Raw genomic sequence first — 19751 nt, 5'->3', positions numbered from 1 at the left:
AATTATTCATGTGAGAAACCGCCCGACAGCCTTGGGTTCATTTAATTCGCATCTTCAGGTCATCAATGCGCCTGACCCATGTAATTTTTACACATGTGTTTGCTATGAAAATTATGATGGATGAATTGAAAAATGGTTTGCTTATGAAAACAAGGCATTTTTAAGGCAATACATTCAGTTAAATGAAGCTATCTACATATCGTCGGCTACGCGGCCAAATGGCCGATCTGGTAATTACCCCTGTGGGGAAAATGGCAAGTAGCCACTTTCCCCGTTGGGGAAAATGGCAGATGAGCCTTTTTTTAAATTTTACAGGAGAAGCAAAAAACTGATTATCTGCTCCAATTTTCAATGTTCAGATTTCAAAATTTGAACCAAAGTTCAGCATGTTATTGCAGATAATTTGGTAGACTTAATTTTCTTTTAAACCTTAATATACACCTGTTGTAAGAAATTTAAAGGGAAGTAATTCCACACTGAAAGAGTAAAACGTACAATACAATCGAAATTAAACCACTTATGCGATTATTTCCTGCTTTTCTTTGTTCAATTTAACTTGATAATAATATTTTATAATATAATTTTATTTAAATTCATCGTTTTTTATAATATTTTTATTATTTTATTTTATTTAAATTAATTTAAATTTTATTCTTTTATTTGCACAATAGTAAACAATTTTGGCATTAAAAGCATTTTTTTCTTATTTCACATGACTCGGTGTCACTTCTAATTATAATCTCATGAATAGTTTTACTGATACTTTCTATAAATTGCAATAATTAGTAAAGTAAAATCTAGCTCGGATACAACATAAAGCTTCTGGTTGTATGTCAAATATTTTAATAAAAAAATCTATACTTTACTATTTATTTAATTTTCAAATTATATCTATTTTAAAGAATTATTTGCATTATCATGCAAAATGCATGAAAAAGCTATCACTTTCGAATACAATATTGACGAAACTTCAGCTTATTCTGATATTTTACTTCTTACTTAATGTTAGGTATTTTATTAAATTTATTAAAATTTTATTTTTATATTTTTTATATTTTCATTATTTTTAACATTTATGGCATTTAAAACAATTTTGGCATTATTCAGCAAGCGGGAATGCTGCCTGCTTGCTGTGGAACTTGGTAAGGGGGCGTGGCACTGCCTTACTTTTGCTCCCCGAACTCGCGATAGTGAGACATCTACCGAGAAAGTTGATACTTTTATGGTTGTTTCTGATGCAGATTTTTACACTGAATGCATTGGAACAATAAAAAAAATTTGTCCGGAAATGCTCATCTGCCATTTTCCCCAACGGGGAAAGTGGCCACTAGCCATTTTCCCCACAGGGGTATTTACCAGATCGGCCATTTGGCCGCGTAGCCGACGATATTAATTTTATTGAATTATCTGCTTAGTTAGTGCCCATAATTACTCGTATTTAATTTATTAATTCATTTTATGATTGATAAATAAATCCATGATTCTGATAATGAGTGAATTCAAATAATTACATATTCTTGTAAAGAGCTAGAAGAACTAAGACATTATTTACATACATTAACATTTTTTTTCAACAATCATGAAGCAATTTTATATACCTTTCGGGAATTTATAATACACCTACAATTATAACAAAAATTCCACTCAATGACATTAAATATGTGATCATTTTGGGCTCTATAATAAGTAAATAAATAATAAATTAAAATAGAATTATAAAATTAAAGTAAAGCGACAATAATATTTTATATCATTAAAGGGAGATTAAACTAACTGTTATTAGCAAACAAATTAAATAGGAACTCTTCAGTAAAGGCAACTTTTTATGTTCCAATTTTCATTAAAATCCAGTTGGAGTTAAAGAACTAAAATAAAATTACAGAAAATAAATATATTTTAATTAGTATTAAAAAAAAATAATAATAATGAAACGGACTTAAAAAAAAAGCGATTTGAAAAAGTCATTTGCATGAAAGTTTCTGATTAGATTTTAAAATTTTATGATGTTGTCAAACAGCAAGAACTAAGGGGTGGAAATAAAAATTAATTAAAAATGAGTCTCTAAAAAGAAAAAAATCTGAGATTCCTTCATAAATGAGTAAAAAAAAATATTTTCATCTAAAAATGTTTTGAATAAATTCAAAGAGATTTACTGTCAGAATTAAAAATAGCAACGATAACAACTCAATCGTTCTTATTGCTGCGAATAACTCTTCATAAATTTTCGCAAAAGTATGAGATGATGAATGATCAGGAGACCAGCGGTAGCCGTGGGACTTGATTCACTGTAGTGATGTCGGGGGGCATATCTCACGCGCGGCAGCTTGGAGAAAAGAAGAAATGCTTTCTCCGGAGCACTTTTCCTTTCACCCGAGGGCCACAGATAACCTCTGCCCGGGAAATTGGCCCGGCAATTAAAATCCTCTTCATTTGATCAAGAGTCAATAATCGCGTTTATAGACTCGTCTATCTGTATGCATTGGTTTTTTAACTTCTTGATCAGTCGCTCGTGCGATTCGAAAGAAAGCAGCGATATGATTTCTCATAAGACTGCCGACTAATCAGTGGAAATGAACTTGATCGCGATGATAAATTGGCCGCATTCTGAAAGCTTCCTACCGCTTAATGGTCACGTATTGTTCCGCGCAGGTTCCTTAATTTTGTTTATATTTTCTTTCGGGAATGATCTTTGCTCTGTCTGCTTTTTAAATTGTATCTAGTTGATTAAAAAGACAGATTTTTAAGTAAGCAAGCAGCTTTTAAATTGCGATTTGTTCAAATTTTTGCCATAGTAAATTCAGAATTTACTGTAAATTACGAATTTGAAACCAAAAAAATCGTCAACCTAATTTATACGTCTGTTAGATGAATTACTTTTTTTAATTGAAAATAGAATTAATTACGAGCAAAAATTTGATCTTCTTGAGAATTTAATTTTTCCCTGATTCTGAATTTGTTTCTACTTATTTTTATCCTAATTTGAATTGTCACAATTGTAAGAATGATTATTTTGAGTAGGTGTTTGATATGAGACATGATTTTAATTTGTGCCTCTTCGTGATTTAATAACATACATTTAAGATAAATTTCTCACAACTTACATGTCTATAAGAAAAAGACCACCCTTCAAGCCAGGTAATTTGCAATTATCACCCGAATTCCTAGAAAAGAAGCACCTTCCTTAACACATGCACGTGCGTTTTAAACTCCACTATCATTATTTTGATTATTTCGCAGTTCAAAGGCGAGAATCGGCAGCATAATTAAATTTTTTAAACTAAATATCGTTGGACGCGGAAAAATAGTAGTTTTTACAAGCCAGTTGCGTGGGTGCCATTTCGCAATATTGTTTATAGTTACATATAATTGTTTACGAATTAAAAATAGAAAGCCGGCGATTATTTTCGTTCTTCATAATGAGCATCTCTCGGCGCCCTTTTGCTCTTTCGATTCCGCGAAGTTCCTCGCGTTTTAGCGCCGGATTGATTAGTGATTATCTCGAGTTTCCTCAAGAGTTTGTTGAAAATAGGGAAATGCCAAGTACGTAATTATCCTGTAAAAAGCAGGGAAAATATTTTACGAGTTTTAGCAAAAGTCGAAATCAGAGAGATGATTTTTACGATTATTACTTTTATATCACTAACGACTTTTTAATCGACAGAAATTAACTTTTTACAACATCGCGTGAGCTTTTGCCAAACAAATTTATCGTCCGTTCTGCAGCTTGCGGAGAAATTGTGCTCTTGAACAGGTTCCAAATAGGGCAGATGCAAATTACCACCCTCGCCCAAATTTGGTGTGTCTTATTTGAGTCTCATCTGCCGTTTAAAGTATTGTTTGTTTTTACTTTTATCGGTCAAATTGCCGGTCGCAAACAAGCGCACCAAAAGATACCATCTGCACGTTGCTTCGCATCGATGTTGATAAATCGAAGAAAGTAATAATATTCCTCCTTATCTCACGCGGTTAATGTAATTTCGTCTCTAGTCCTTTTACAGCCTCTTTGTCTTAAAGAGTATCTCTTTAATATAGATGGAAACGCACTCTCGTTGCTTTATGGTCTTGGAAGAAAGTTATGAGTTCATTGTTCCACAGGTTTATTAGTAAAACGGCTTTTGTTGCTTCTCAAGCAATGCTCGGCCTTTTATGCAAATTTCAAACACCCTCGCAACTCAATCGTAAAAGCTGCAAAGGTTGAGGGTTAATTAATTTCTGAATGCTATGCATTCCTACTGCAATCAGAACAAAATAGCAGAGAGATTTCTCTATGAAAATATTTTTCAAAACATTCCTTCTTTGTTTTGCCCATAATGATGTATAAAATGAAACGAAAGCTGAATGCCATTTTCTGTGATTATTTTCTTGGGCGTTTGTTATTTAAAAATTGCACTGCTTAGCTAAACTCACCTAGTAGGTTCACATTTCTTTTATTTTCTTGTAATGTGTATTGAAGTTGAATGACTAGAGTGGCAATTTATTTTTTAAAATTAAGACTCAATTCTTGCTAAATTTTCTATGCATTTCATGTACAAATTGGCAAGCAAAAAGTCCGCTACAATAAAATCTGTATAAAGCTCATAATTTTATAATGTTCAACAAGACCAATAATAAATGCGCGCATTTCAATATAAAAGATCTTTAAGAAAGGTTTTGAATCTGCAAATTTGTCAGAGAGTAATTAATTAGATGATTGAAACTTATTTGTCAATGGAAACAGTGTTAGTCGGATGTATTTGATTTTGACATTGGTCAGGTTGAAGTTCATCCTATACTCAATTTATTGGTCATGCAAGGTTAATTTAAAAATATAGTGAACCGAGTTCTCGACTTGGATCTGGAATCTTGGATCTGCATGCAAAGAAAAAAAAAGCGATTTTACTCTTTACATCACTTTACAAGATTGATCCTTAAATTTTTTATTGGTTTATTAAATTTTTACAATAAATAAATGCAATGATACAAATACATCCAACTTGCTTTCACAAATTTTATGTTTTTAATAAACAAATGAAGCAACTTCAATATTTATTTATTATTAGTTTTATGCACTGGCTTTACATCTAAACAAGTATTTGATAAAATATAAATCAATTTACAAAATTGGTAAAAAAAAATTAAAAAACTATAAAATTTAATAAAAAATTTAATTCTTTAATAATATTTTATTTCAGAAATGTAATAAATTTTAAATTTTAATGTTCATTTTTAATTACATTTAAAAATTTAAAAGCAATTATATTTATGCTAAATTTAATGTGGCATTTATTTATATTAGAAGATTATGGCCAGCTTTACTTCCCACCAATACACTACTGCTTCTTTTACATTTCACAAGTTTTGAATTTTTTCTTTTGGCCAATGCAATTTTTCTACCTTAAATTGGGTTTAAATTCAGCTTTTGCTATAAAGATCCAATTCTGATACACAATGCAAAAGCTTTTCTCGTTCATAAATCGCTCTCATTAAATTCTTGCATTCAAATGCACGTGTGCAGAAAGAGAGAGGTGTAAGTAAATTGCCGAACAACTGCATTTTCTCTGCACATTATAACTGCAAAGAGGTGACTGTCAATAAAACCAAAGCACTTCTCGGTAAAGTCTTCCAGTCTCCACCCGAGGCGAAATTTGACAAATAGGAAAATACCTTATTCTTTGCGCTCCGAGTTGTTTCGAACTGAAAGCATTCGTGCTTTTTATTTTTTATCAATTTTCAAATGATTATTGCATCTCGTTAATAAGCAGAGAGTGAAATTTCCCTGCCTCTGCTGGCGTTATTTTACGACGCGGGCTGTGCAGGTTCAAGGTGCCGATGCTGTTGAATTCCCCGCGGAGAAAATGCACGTGGATTCCTGGCGGGCGGTTCGGCTTTTTATTATTGGCGGTTTATGTGCCTTTTTCGAGCACGGACGAATTTCACTTTGGATCTTGTACTCGCTTAAATGTGTGTGTGTGTGTCTAAATACATGGATACACACGTCGTGACGGACGTCCATTTATGTAATTTATTCGGGACCTTCCGATCACGACTGGAACCTTTGCTTCTTCATCTTCCTTGAGTGCTGCATATTGAAAACGGGCACTTCGGGAAAAGTGCTAATGTGTAGTTTCATGCCTTTTTACAAATCAAAAGTACCAAATTCACGCCTAGTTATTAACGCTAAAAAACTTTCCATTGCTACTTTCGCATATATTTAGAAATATTTGGCTGTTCATTCAAACGGCCTTAGTTTGTTTTTTATATTTAAAAATAGTTTATTTTGGACGTCTGAATGTTACTTTCAATTCAAACGTAGATTGTTTTGTGATCATTTAAATATAATGCTGATATAAACTTGTAGATCAATCAACTGGTAGAGAGAGCAGGTGTAGTTTACACATAAGATATTAATTTCACTACAGCATTAAGTAAGATATTTGTACAAAAGTAATAATTATAATATGCTTTATAAATTTTGTAATGCCGATAAGAGACAATTAAGAAACAATAAATAATATATACCATATTTAAAAATATAATATATTTTTAATTAAGTTTTAAATTGTTTTAAATTTAAAAAAGAATAACATTATTATATTACCATTAAAAATAGTTTAATTTGTAACTAGCGTTTATAATATTATAACTGTTTTTAGTAAAAAACGAAACAAAATTTAAATGATCATTAAGCTTGCCCTCTTATTTCTGTCATGACTCGCATAGCTGCAACAAGCACATTTTTGCTTAATAATTCGACAATGCTAGAAATTTGAGAATGTTGGTGCAACAAAATTGAGGATGCACTACTATTTATATTTCACAAGAGGCGGAATTAAAGCCACGCCGATCTATATATTATTTCTCTGAACGAAATCGTTTTGCATGAGGAAATAAACACATGAGATTAGCATCATCCTCTCTGTTTAGTACGTACGCTTGGTGCGTCGTCTGCCGCAAAACAACACGAGTTGCGCAATTGCATTTGACGGTCTATGCAAATTACACATATACAGTATAGGATGTTGCGTGAAAAACGCTTTGGCTCGTTTCCTCCTCTCTGATTATTTTATTTATTCTAATTAGGGATTGTTTCTGTGGCATATTAGAAGAAATAGAAAAAAGTAAGTGGCCGTTAAAGTGCGGGGGAGTGAGAGTCATTAAGGATTTCAAAACTCTTGATTGCCCGGCACTTTCAGGAAGCTATAGTTTGTGTACCATGCGTTGGCATGCGGCCAATTTGTTTTCTAGGCTGGTTTTTAATTTGGCAAAAGTATATAATATGCAAGAGTGTAATTGCGGTTTAAGAAGCAATTTTTGTTGAATTGGTTGTTGCGTCATTCATTGCAGAAAAGGTGTTGGAAGTTGTGCGTCTAAAGCAATTTGTTTACAATTAAACAAGGAAACATAATTTACTTCATTAAGCTCCGTAATGTTTTGTCAATCATATACATACAAAAATGATTTTTAATCATATTTTTATTTCAATTAAAATATATCGGAAAAAAGCATTTTTTTTAAGGATAGCGAGTTTTTTTAATATGGCAGGCTATTTTATTTCTTTGAAAGATTAATGTTAAAATTACGAAAATCTGCAGACATTTTAATTAAATATTTTTTAAATATTCTTTAGCAATCAAAGAATTTGCTTAAACTTTTGAAATAATATAAAAATTATTATATGTCCATAGAAAGTGAATTATTTGCTTCAATTGCTTTTCAAAAGTTGAAATTATATAATATATAACGTAACTTTCTTTTTTTTTTAAATTAAGCAATGTAACACAAAATAGCAAAATATTTATTTGCCATTGATAAGTTCGGTCTTATTTCGTCCACAATCTAACATTTTTATTTTATTTTTTTATTTTCATCTCAGTCAGTTCATCTTTCACTTCACCCCTTTGTGTTTATTTCATCATGTTATTATCATTAGTAAGCTCGCAAAAAAAAAGGCAAAGCCGCTTTATTTGGTCAATTATCCCTGGAGCGAAAAACAAAGCCTGATGGATTGGCCGCTTCGGATTTCGTGCGAACCGCGTGAATATCCAAATGATACGTCTCGCAGAGAGGATAATTAAAATAACAAATGACTGCACAAGAATGGAATGGATTTAAGGCAAGGATTCACATGCACGCTCATCTCGCACAAAAGCATTCGGCGCCGCGAGTAATTATTGTTTGACCCGACAACAGCATTTCTCTCTAATGCTCTTTGCAGCTTTCGCTCGCCTGATGTGATAAAAGTTGTCGTACTAAAAATAAAAAATATCTAGATAGTTGTTACAATTTAAATGAAATTTTATAGATTTTGAATTTTCTTTGTATTTATTTATAATGCTATATTTTAGGCGATGTGACCCCATCAGGCTAGATTATTTGCTTATGAATTATGTTAATAATGATCAAAAATAAGGATAACAGTGCGACAATGAGAGGCATTCAATGAATTTAAGAAGGAAAAAAAACATTGTCTCAAATTATCTTTCTACAAATTTTAGAAAACAACCAGAATGTTAAGAATAATTTTTAAATTTATATTAAAAAACATTCTTAACATAAAATAAATTTTGAATAAATCAAGAATTAAAGCGTTTTTTTACAGATTGACTCATTAATAAAGCTTTTTTGAAAATTCAGTCGAACAAATTAGATGTGTGCGTTCATTCAAATCTCGAAGAGAGCAAACCTGTCATTCGCTCACGCATTCATTCACGGCGTGGCTCGAGTGTGTACGTTTGATTGGAATGTGCGAGCGAATTCAATTAATCACGCTGAGTTTGCATAAAGTGCGCGGCTGATTGATCTCGACAGCATTGATTGTGTGTGTTGACTTTGTTGGACGCGAAATGTTTACTCGTCAAAAGTCGGCGCGTTTTGCTTCCTTTCGCTTTAATTGCAGTGCTTTTCATGCATAAATGAGAGCGATCTTTGCTTTTTGTTCGCATTGGTTCCGGACGCACAATCAGACGAACAAAGGGAGAGAAATGCGTGAATGGAGTTCAACTGTCAAATATATGTTAAAGGCGGGTTTATCCTTTGGATTAATCTTAACAATTTCTTTTCATTTTAAAAAATCAGCTGCTTTTGACAGCCATCATGTCTCATGACTCATTACAAGGAAAATGTAGTCTATATTAATTATGGAAAGGGCAAACATGGATTTTATGAAACTGTTCAAGAAAAACGACTTCAAACGACGGAATAATTATAGCGAAAATCAAACAATCCATGAAAAGATTTTATATATATATATATTTTTTTTTTTATTATTTCAGCGCAAAATTGAATTTCAAAACCAAGGAAAATGACTTAGTATTAAATTTTAAATTAAAAAATATAATTTCAGAATAACTTTATAATATCTTTGCCCTGTAGTGAACTTATCAAGGTGCAATTTGATATTATTTAACATTATTTAAGGTCTTGGCTCGCGTTTATGCAACAAAGTGTACACAAAATTTTACTCAATTCAAGTGTCACTCACTTAAAAGAGCACATTCTTTTGCATAAGCTTTTTCTAACCTAATCCAGGTGCAATTCAATTATATGATAATAACGCGCGCTTCCTCTTTCACTCCGATTACAGCAAGTATAACACAAAAGATGAAGCGCCGCTTTCAAAATCGCCGGACAAAAGAGCCGCATCACGCTACTTTTAATTTGAAGTGCGTCTCTAGGAGAAATTATTATTTCTAAATACTTTTTTCCAGAGCATCTTTTCGAGAGAGGCGCGCTAGTCAAAATCAACTAACTCCCTTTTCAAACAATGGTAATGAATCGAAATGAAAAGCGCACGATTCCCACGCACTCGATCTCTCTTGCTTGGGCGCCGGCGAGTTCAATCGATGCGTGATTTATGGCTTTTCACGCAGGACCAACAATGGATCGCGACCACTTTTGTTTCTTTTTTCTCTCTCCCCAGAAGATGAGTCGGTTGTGAAAAATGAGCGAGAGTGAATAGAGACTGCATGGAAAAAATTATTTCAAGGAGAGAGCGAGCGACTCTTTTGTGCTGTTATTATTTTGGAATTCCGCTATATTTGTTGTGAGAGATGCGATATCGATCTGTTATGCAACCGACGGTCCGTGCGCGAGACCCTAATTTCCATGCAGATGTATGCATGCTCGTAAAATAAATTTGTAACTCTTTTCCTCCTATTGCAGAAGAATGATATATAATATTATACCGACGATGATGATTTGCCGGCAGGAACCAATTATGCTTTCATACGACAGGAAATTTGTAATTTGAAAAGTTTGCATCTTTGAATATTGGGAGTTTTTTTCTTGCTAATCCTCTTTCCGCAAGTTGGTAAAATGATTGTGGTATATTGCACATCAACTTTCATTACATATCCATTAATGTCCCTCCGTAGCCCTTCTAAATTTTTGAAAATTTTAGCTGTATAATTTCGCTTAAAGATAAAGTTTATTTTGATTTTACTGGAATTATTTGAGCCTTTTTATGCCTATTTTTTACAAGTTTTTTTTTTAAAACAAAACATTGTAAAACCGCCACAATCCATTTACACAGAAAAAAATTCATCAAAATACTCAAAGTTTTTGTAAAATAATTTTTTTTTTTTTTAAATAACAAAACGATTAGTTAAAAGTTAAAATATACTCTAGCTTGTATTGAAAATATTGCAGAGTTCTTGCTTTATAAATGTACTTTTGAACAAGGTCTCACTTATATGGACATGAAATGCAAACTTCTCAAGGTATAATAAATTGATCATCATTAAACCTAATTGAAATCAAAAAGCAGGATCAACGTTGTAAAAATTCCTGTAAATAATAAACATTTCAATTAGACTTTCATGAATAAATTGAATTATCGACCTTCATAGAAAACCTCTGCAAACTGAATGCAAATTAGACGGAAAATTCCTAACCTTTAGTTCTTTTGCATTCAAATTTTACTGCTTCGTTTGTATAATGCTCTTAAGTTTTATTTTACTCCACTCAATTTGCTGCTTAGTTCTTTAGGAAAATATCGAAGACTTAATTGAATAAGAGTTTTACTCCTTCAAAAAAACGGCAATTTTGAATATTTTTAAGGTAATAATTAATTACCGACCAGTTAAGCAACCTCTTGAGTCATTTCAATTTTGGACTTAATTAGTAATTAAGCATAGATATTAATCAAATGTAAACCGTGACTCCCTCACAGGATTCATCTCAATTTGGATGAATTCCATCTATCATAAGCGAAAAATGCCTAACGGTTGATTGGCACACGACCGCGCCGATTGGGAAACGCTAATTGCGGCATCCAAAGGCGTAATCTGTCAATTAACGAGCGCGTTTCTCATTCTGGCCGACGCCGAGATTAGAATGAAAAGTTTAGCTATGGTAGTGCACGAAAGAGACAATCGAGAGCTGTGTGAACAGGTGATAATTATGTAAAATCGGAATTTTCCCAAAGGCTTGTTAGCGGCTCGGTGACTAGGCATTATTCAAGGGTTGATAATCGCAAAATTCCTTTCACTGTCTCACGCGCGCGCGAGCCAAACCTTCGTGCTTGATGATGATAATTAAAGCGGCGCAACATAATTTTCATTTCTATCCGCTGGCGTGCAGTGTTGTAAAAAAAAGCGTGGAATTGTCACAACGCTGTTTGCACTTCTTGCTTGATGAGAAAATAATTATAATTCTACTGCAAGTAATATATTTGCTGCAAAGTCACGTGACGGGATTAATTAGAATTATTACTATTGCACTGGGTCAGGTGTCAAAATAATACATTTTTTGTTGTTTTCCTCATTACTTACAATAAGCTTTTGGAAGCAGAAGAAAGCTTTTTTTTTATAAATATGCATATCTGCTCTATTAAAAATGAAGCAAAATCTATTAACGTTTAAAAGTAAATTACTCAGGAAGCTGATCGTGCTTGGGAAATTTAATTAATGATGCATCCAAAGAAGATGAAATTATTTTTTAATATGAAGAAGTTTCAAAATTGTATCACGCAAATTATATAATAATTATGGAGAAAGATTATTCACTTCTATTTTTTACCATTTTCTTTCCTCTTTGTAATTTATTCTTTTCTAATACAATTATAAATTATCCAATTTCTTACATTCACGAACTCCTCGTTTTGCAATTGTTCCAACTGAGGAACTCAAATGCAAATCAGTTGATTGACACAGTAATAACTTTCGATTTTTATCGCGTGCGGGATAAATAAAAATGCGTGTCTACGTTACTGTAAGACTCGCTTTCCGCCGCGAATAAATATGGATGATCAAGCGTGGAAATTTTAAATTCAGTTGCAAAATGTCTCACTGTGTCTGCGCGGTATACATAATCTCTTACAAGCTTACTTGCTTCATTTTCGCCTCAAAATTCAAAACCTTATTGCTTTACGACCCTGTTTTGAATTTAATGGCAGAAACGAACAAACGAATTTCCTTTCTACCAAAATTTAGCAATCGTTACGTAAAACTTGAATGATTTAGCTCACAATCAGTGAATAAAATCGGGGAAAAAAATTACCAAAAATAACTAGATACATTTATGCTACAAAGTAGGTGATGAAGACTTAGAATTATAATTAAGTTTGAAAATATATTATGCAGTTTGGTAATTTTTATTATTATTTATATAAATGGTATAAAAGAAATAAAAATTAATCAAAATAAGACACGTTGCATTTTAGAAATTTAAAAAGTGCATTAATGTTATGTCTCTAATGATTATTAAGGAAAACCCTATTAAATTATAAAGTTATTGAACATAAAAATGACCATTTTTATATAAAATTGTCATTAAAATACAAAATGAGCAATTTTTGTTAAAAATAAATAAATAAGAATAAAAAAAAACATTAATTACCGTGTGGTTGGCACGCAGCTGAGTTAAGGCTGCAGAGAAAAGTCTCAGGATTGTTCAGGTCTGCAAGTTTGGGCCCTCGGAGGATGTGCAGCAGAGTGTGCGAGGTGCGACCGACTGCGAGTTCTGCGGATGGATGGGATGAGCTGGAGGAGCTGCACAATTCGCCAGAGTGGGGTCCCGAAGTCGACTGACTGCCTCCTGACTCAACTGACCTACTCACTTTCCGTGCACCCGCCGCATGTGCATCTTCACAGGAGAGAGAGAGAAAGGAAATTATTGTTCTGCGCTCTCCGCGTGTTATTATTTGCAGAGGCGCGCACACTTCTATATTTCGCCGGCAGCTCTCGCGAAGGTTCTCGCTGCCTTGCAGTAATAAAGTATATTTGCGCGAAATTGCAGCCGTAATAAATAATGAGCATCACTGTAGGATCAAAGTCAGGCTCGCCATTCAATATTTTTCAATTTAGTGGCTTGTTACTTTTCAATTGGCACGCAGGTCCATTCATTTCGTTTAATTAATTCTTCATTTGAAGGCAATTGTAAAGTTTTATGAATGGAGATTTGGAATTAATTAATTATAATCATGAAATCTGGCAATTAAAAAAAAAATAAAACTTACTTCAACGCTATAATGGTGTTCCTATATTATAAAAGTCGATTGAAAACTCTTTTAGAATTTCCTGATTTATCTTAAATAAAAGGCAGGAAATTTAATTTTGATGCATTAAGCCCCCATATGATATGTAAAAAGTACTACAAAACAAAGGATTCTCTTGCATTTTCTGAATTAAAAACTTTTTTTATCAATATAAGCTTATTTTTATATTTCATAAAAAAAAATATATTTTACAAAATAATTTCATTTTTAAATTTAATATGTTATGTTGATTATATAATTAAATTTCAATTTCCTATACTCCACATGCATCATTGTAGTCTATAGTCTGTAAAATTACGAAAAATAAAATATTGTCAGAGAAAATATTATAAATTACATGACAATTTCCCTGTCGATATGATTTTTGAATCATTTTCTTGGGCGTTGACAGGATGAATTCATTTCGCACTGATCTTTTGGAGAGTAGTGTGAAAGTGAAAAGCAGATTCACAAAGGATGAGATGATTCACCGTGAGAATGTAAAAAAATTTGTTGTTCCTCGCTTTGAATCCAGAAGTCATTATTAATAAGTCTAGACTAAAAACTTCCTCTTAGAAAAATGGCAAAATTGCCGCAAAAATAAGGACGCTTGCAAAAAAATAAACATAATTTTCGCAGGTGTCAGAAGTTTAAGACGCATTATATAATAGAGGGCAGCGAGAGTGTGTGAATAAAGTGATGCGCGCTTTTTGATAAAGGGAAGATGCGACTTTCATTGTTCGCCCGTCGTCGGATGTACCGTCGGAGCACCGCGCCTTGACCCACATCCATGCTAGGAAGGCTTTTTTCTTCAATTTTATTCCACCCACCATCACTTATTCAAATTGTTCAAGGAGTGAGGAAATCAATAAAATTCAACAACGATTGATTTATAAGATTTAACTATTATTGTTTTTGTTGCAAAAAATGTTAAACTAAAACTACACATACAAAATATCCACTTGAACGATCAGCGAAATAAACCTTAGCTGTGAAACACATTCATAAATTACTACAAAATGATCAAACTATAGGTGCGAAAAATCAAGGTGGGACATCGTAAGAATCTAATGCATATACAGAGATGTAAAACAAATAATGAGTCAGTTGTTTTAATACTGGTAGTCAAAAACTTTTTAAAACACAGCCATCTGATGGCAAGTGAAACTTCAATATTGGCCCAGCGTCTATTTCTTCTTCTTGCGACCAGTCTCCTGGAAGCAGTAGAAAAGTTTGTTGTTAAACGCATAATGAAAAAGTGATTATTGCAAAACTATTTCAGGAATTTTAATTAAACAGATCAAATTATAATGAAAACATTTAAAAAAACATCAAGAAATATCAAACTTTATTTTCCATGAATAAACCCTTGATTGTCAACTTTTACCACAAAATAAAAAATTGTCTGAAGTTAAAATAAAGTCATAGATTTTTAAAATATTTGCAAACCTTTGCTTTCTTTTTATCTGGTACTGGGGTTGACTGTTTGCTAGACTTTTCAGACGAAGGCTGCTCGGGCTCGGATTCAGGCACTGGCTCATTTGTTGAGGTTGTAGTTTCCGAGTCGTTTAAGCTCACAGGCATCTTGTCAGCACTAGATTTTCTAAAGAAGATTTTTATTACATTTAGAAGTTTCAGGGCATTATTTCTACTTTTCAGTCTGTTCATTATCAAGGGAACCGTTTGTTGCGACTTCTTCTTCGGAATTCTTTGTCTCGGGGACTTCGTCGGATTTCTTAGTCTCGGGGACTTCTTCGGTATTCTTAGTCTCGGGTACTTCGTCGGATTTCTTAGTCCCGGGTACTTCTTCCTCAACATCAATGATAGGAGCTGAATCGATCACAGGCATAGGTAGCGGAGGCTTTGGCTGCTTCTCGAGAAGCTCGTCTATTTCTTCCTTTTTCATTACCGGCTGCGCCTTGCCCAATTCTTCTCCGTCTATATTTCATTTAATTGAGATTTTATTTTGTTTTGGAAAAATTAAAGTATAGAAAACTCACGTTCTCGCAACTTGGCAATGTGCTTGGTGCGCTCCTCCTGAAGGGTTCGGCAGAGCCGCTGGAGTTGAGCGACCTGTTTTCCTGCGAGCAGAAGTTCTTCGTCCCGCTGCTGCTTGTCTGCAATCATGTCACACAAGGCGCTGTGGCTATTTTCCCAACGCTGCTTCCAAGAGCAAGTCTCCTTCTCCAATTTGATGATTTTCTTTGACATCTGGAATAAATTTAAAATTTGTAAAAATAAACAAAAGATAAACCATTTTAATATTAAATACCTTGTCCATTTCAGCTTTGAAATTTGAGAAAACTTCATTGCTTTTTGCCAAGGCTTGCTGAAATTCTTCATACTTTTCGGAGTACATTCGGATCTGACCTCGAAGAGCATCCTCGTTCTCAGCTTGCTGCTTTAGCTGCGTCTGGTAGCTGCTTAGTTCCTATAAGAAATTAAGCAAGTTAAAAATTAATAAAATTATACTCTTTTGGAAAATGTACCCTTAAGAGAAGTTCCTTCTCCTGCATCAACTCCACCTGAACTTTGGCCAACTTGGTCTCGGAGAGTTTGCCCTCCAGCTGACTTTGCTTCATCAACTTTTCAACTTGCTAAAAATAGAAAATTTATTGAGGAAATTTGAGTACTACAGGAGGAATCATATTAATGTAAAACTGAGAATTCTCTTTTTATTGAAAAGGGCTAAATTGGTCCCATTTGAAATCTTTTTCTAAATAATTATTATTTGAATAAAAATGGTCTTACCGATTCTCTCAGCTCGTACTGCTCACAAATAATTTTAAACTTTTCTGTCAGAGCCTTGTTCTCCTCTCTGAGCTGATTGTTTTTCTCGGTGTTGGTCTGCATAAGCGTGGTGATTTCATTCAGAGTTACGTTGAAGCGAGTCGAAAGCTCTTTACGCTTTTCCTCCTCCTCCTTTATTCTTGCCAAACTTTCATCCTATATTTCAAATTAGAAACTAACACTTTTATAATGTCAATTTCCTACTTTAATAATCTTGTTTTGGCGTTGAAGCTCCCTGCAGAGATTCTCAAGCCGAGCTTTGGTTAGAATGGCCTTTGTACTGTCATTCTGGACGTGCTCCTTCTCTGCTTGAAGGGCAAGAGCTCTTTTCTCACCCTGCTTGACGGCCAGCTGAAGTAAAACAGTTTAGGTAATTTAAGTTTAAACCAATTTCCACAATTTTACAGCCAGCTTTCTGTTGTCCTCGAGAAGATCTGCATATTTCTCACACAGAAGAGTGATTTTCTCCTCTTGCGTGGTCACAGAACTAAGAGCTTTCTTCAACTCCTCGAGACTTTTGTAGCCGTCGTCGACTTTTTGCTGCTTTTTTGAAAGAGACTCTTTGCCATTGCGGCACTTTCCGCACTTGCTGCGGCTTTCAGGCTAAAAGTTGAGTAGATTTTAATGAATTTAAAAAAAAAATAGTGTTTACATTTCCATGGCAACTGGCTTCAAAATGAGCTTTTTTAACACAAAATTCATACAAAAGGACTCACCTTTTTCGGAGGAGCTTGTTCTGCAGGTTTTGCATCACCGTTTATGGCAGGTTGCTCCGCATTTTCCATGGCAAATCTTCAAAGTAAGCAGGAACCCTCTCAGTTTTGGGAAAGGCTCAATCAACAACCGCTGCAAAATCTCTGAAAAATTAACTAATTAATGAAAATAGTTGAACTTATCGCTTGAAATCATTAAAAACACGATACAATGATTGATAACGTAGTTAAATTTTCCAAACAAACCTGGTTGAATGGATTAAATTATTAATTATTCTCTCTGATTTGACACTTTTCGTTTGCTGCGAGTGTTGCCTAAATTTGTTTACTTTCGAGCGGGCAGCGCTTCTGATTGCTGATTGGTCGACCCTTCCCCCACTCTAGGCTCCAAGACTCCAGCGCGCGAATTCCAGGGCCTGCCAGGGACAATGTAATTTTATGCTCCACGTTTTGCACAGTTTCGCATTTAATAATATTAAAGTTAATTATATAATTTAAATGTTAAGCCCTTGAAAAAATTCAAATATTAAATTATTCTTCTTTTAAATTTCAAAGTAACCTGGTCCATTTTATAAGAAGAAAAAATAATAAGAAAATCCTAAATTCTGAAAACAGCTTTAGATTATTATTATTATTATTATTGTTGTTTATTCTTCACAAATCAAGTGACATGGGAAAAAAAATTACAAAATGTGAAGAAACGGCAACACCTCTGGCAAACAAGTTGCTAAAACGCGGGGCCTCAAGAGAGGTCCGCGCCGAGATGGGCCGCAAGCTATTTTAACTTATCACAAAAAAAGTTAATCACTAAAATTGCTGCTGCCACACGAGATTTTTGCACAGGGGGGTCACAGATCTTTAGGGATATCTGAGAATTCACTGACTGACTTAAAAGTTTTTTGCTCTCTGCAATGAAAAATCTGTCCGCCATTACTAAGAACTTCTACTCGCGTGGATCAAATTTATGCTTTCAACTCCGCCAGCCTTTCAATTTGGAGTTTGCAGTTTTGGAATTCTGGAGCCTTAAGTCTGCGAAATTCAGCTACTCACTTTCAAATCGACGCAATCAGTAAAAATTGACCCGAAAAACAGATAATTCTGGAGCGTTACACGCGTGGCCGAGAACTGAAAGCAAGCAGGAGTGCAATGCTTACGGGCTATTTTTAAATTAACTCTCGTCGGTAAATAAGACCAGGTATATTTTTAGAAAGAAAGTGAGTCGCGCACGAGACTCCCGTCTGACCAACACTCGAGTGTGCCCACTAAAAATTTGAAAACAAAAACTTTTTCTATTTATGTATTTATTTTTTTCATTTTTTGTTACAATTTACAATTATTCAGAATCGCAAGTGTCGATCGTGAAAGTGGAGACGAAGCAGTGGGAAAGGTGCTCGGGCAGGGTGTAGGCGGGAAACTCATCTTCCTCCTCCACCTCCCCCTCCCTGCTGGTGCACCCTCAGGCCTTGGGGGCCTTAGGCAGGTGGTCGCCGCGCACCCTGAAGCCGAACTCGTCCGCGATGTACGAGAGGGAGATGGGTGTGCCGTCGGGGCTGGTGTACGCAAAGTTGCCCTCCTTGACCAGCACGTTCACCGTCTCGCCCTCGTCGTTCACCAGAGGCACCAACTTGCCCTTCTCTTGCACGTGAGTGCCATCACCGGTCAGGTAGCTGAAGAATCAAATTTATTTGAAAAGTTGCAACTTCTTAAAAAAAAAAGTATAAAGAAACTAAAATATAAGTGTGAGGTGTATTTTTTTATTATTATTAAAAATATAATATAAAAATATAAATATTTTAAAATGTTATAAAGTTAAATAAATATTGTAACATTTGGTACTTAAAATTTAATTAATTCTAAATAAATTTTTGCGGTTACTTTTATTAAAATTATGTAAATATAAATTTTTTCACTTTTTAATTGTAGATTCTGATTTATTAAAAATTTCTTGCTCCTAATAAATATATAATTTTACTTACTCAAGGGTGAATGCTCCATCCCGATTGTGGGTCTCGATCCTCTTCAAAACTGGAATCGGGGGTATACGTCCCAGGGGAAGGGGTGCTTCGGCGTTGACCGCAATCACAGCCAGGGCGAGGAAAACAGCGCAGGTGATAGCGTGCATCTTGATGGTAGTATTTGTTTTACTAAAGCGTTCACAGAACTGTGTCTACTGTTGACAATTTGGAAGGTTTTATACCCAAATCATAACAAGTTTCTATCCGAAAAGAGGGGATGGCAAAACAAATCAATTTATTGGGAGGCACGGGTGTGCGTAAAATTAATTACAAAATAATGGTTGTAGTGGCAGCTTAAACATAGGAACAATATTTTGCTGTTACAAAATATAAAAGCAAACAACCCAGTCTGCCTGAGGCAACTATTTCTAATTAATGTATATCCATCAAACTTTTCTCTTATTAAAATTTAAAAACGAAAACGTGAAATTAAAACTATAATTGGTTTTTAATTCCATATAAAGGCATTTTTCAAATAATAAGAGGAAAACACTAACAAATTTATAGCATAAGGCAATAAATTATGAACTTCTAAATAATACATAACCAGCAATATTATGTATTTTCATTATTTTTTTCAACAACTTTTCTCATCATTAGCATCATGTAGAGTCCGCAACTAATTTTCTTAAAAATAAATAATTACTCTCATAATTTTTAACTAAACATAACATACTCTTTGAAGTTGCTTATTTTTACTTGGATTCTCAAGCGGCAGTTGATAAATATAATAGTGGCATTGAGTAGTATATTTCAAAATTAGTTTTGATATTATTTCTA

The 19751-nt window shown here is 33.8% G+C and overlaps 3 protein-coding genes across 5 annotated transcripts in view; all 3 read right to left on the bottom strand.

The window, feature by feature from the left end:
- LOC132197047 (mucin-2-like) overlaps positions 1-12985 on the bottom strand; it is a 32727-nt gene extending 19742 nt beyond the window's left edge. Inside the window, exon 1 of the mRNA XM_059620091.1 lies at positions 12817-12985. The gene's annotated coding sequence lies outside the window, so the exon portion shown is untranslated. The remainder of the gene's footprint in view (positions 1-12816) is intronic.
- A 1353-nt stretch (positions 12986-14338) lies between these two features.
- LOC132193113 (beta-taxilin) lies at positions 14339-18129 on the bottom strand. 3 transcript variants are annotated; one of them, XM_059613513.1, is made up of 12 exons: positions 18007-18129; positions 17203-17372; positions 16960-17100; positions 16649-16846; positions 16448-16594; positions 16205-16399; positions 15943-16050; positions 15726-15884; positions 15454-15664; positions 15106-15391; positions 14903-15056; positions 14339-14667 (listed from the first exon to the last, which is right to left on the bottom strand). In XM_059613513.1, the coding sequence occupies exons 3-12, from the start codon at positions 17026-17028 to the stop codon at positions 14641-14643; spliced, it is 1554 nt and encodes a 517-aa protein (XP_059469496.1). In that variant the 5' UTR covers positions 17029-17100; positions 17203-17372; positions 18007-18129; the 3' UTR covers positions 14339-14640. The 3 variants fall into 3 exon arrangements, with proteins under 3 accessions (XP_059469496.1, XP_059469505.1, XP_059469514.1); XM_059613522.1 differs by having other exon boundaries at positions 17286-17372; XM_059613531.1 differs by lacking the exon at positions 17203-17372 and having other exon boundaries at positions 18007-18112.
- A 110-nt stretch (positions 18130-18239) lies between these two features.
- Positions 18240-19730, bottom strand: LOC132193138 (endocuticle structural glycoprotein SgAbd-2-like). The gene is made up of 2 exons (XM_059613565.1): positions 18933-19730; positions 18240-18623 (listed from the first exon to the last, which is right to left on the bottom strand). Exons 1-2 carry the CDS (start codon positions 19076-19078, stop codon positions 18413-18415), a joined length of 357 nt encoding a protein of 118 aa, XP_059469548.1. The 5' UTR covers positions 19079-19730; the 3' UTR covers positions 18240-18412.
- Between the last annotated feature and the right edge of the window lie 21 nt (positions 19731-19751).

This window comes from Neocloeon triangulifer, unplaced genomic scaffold (genome assembly GCF_031216515.1).
Source record: "Neocloeon triangulifer isolate White Clay Creek 2 clone unplaced genomic scaffold, ASM3121651v1 ptg000001l, whole genome shotgun sequence".
NCBI lineage: Eukaryota > Metazoa > Arthropoda > Insecta > Ephemeroptera > Baetidae > Neocloeon > Neocloeon triangulifer.
This window is presented reverse-complemented; position numbering and strand designations above follow the sequence as displayed.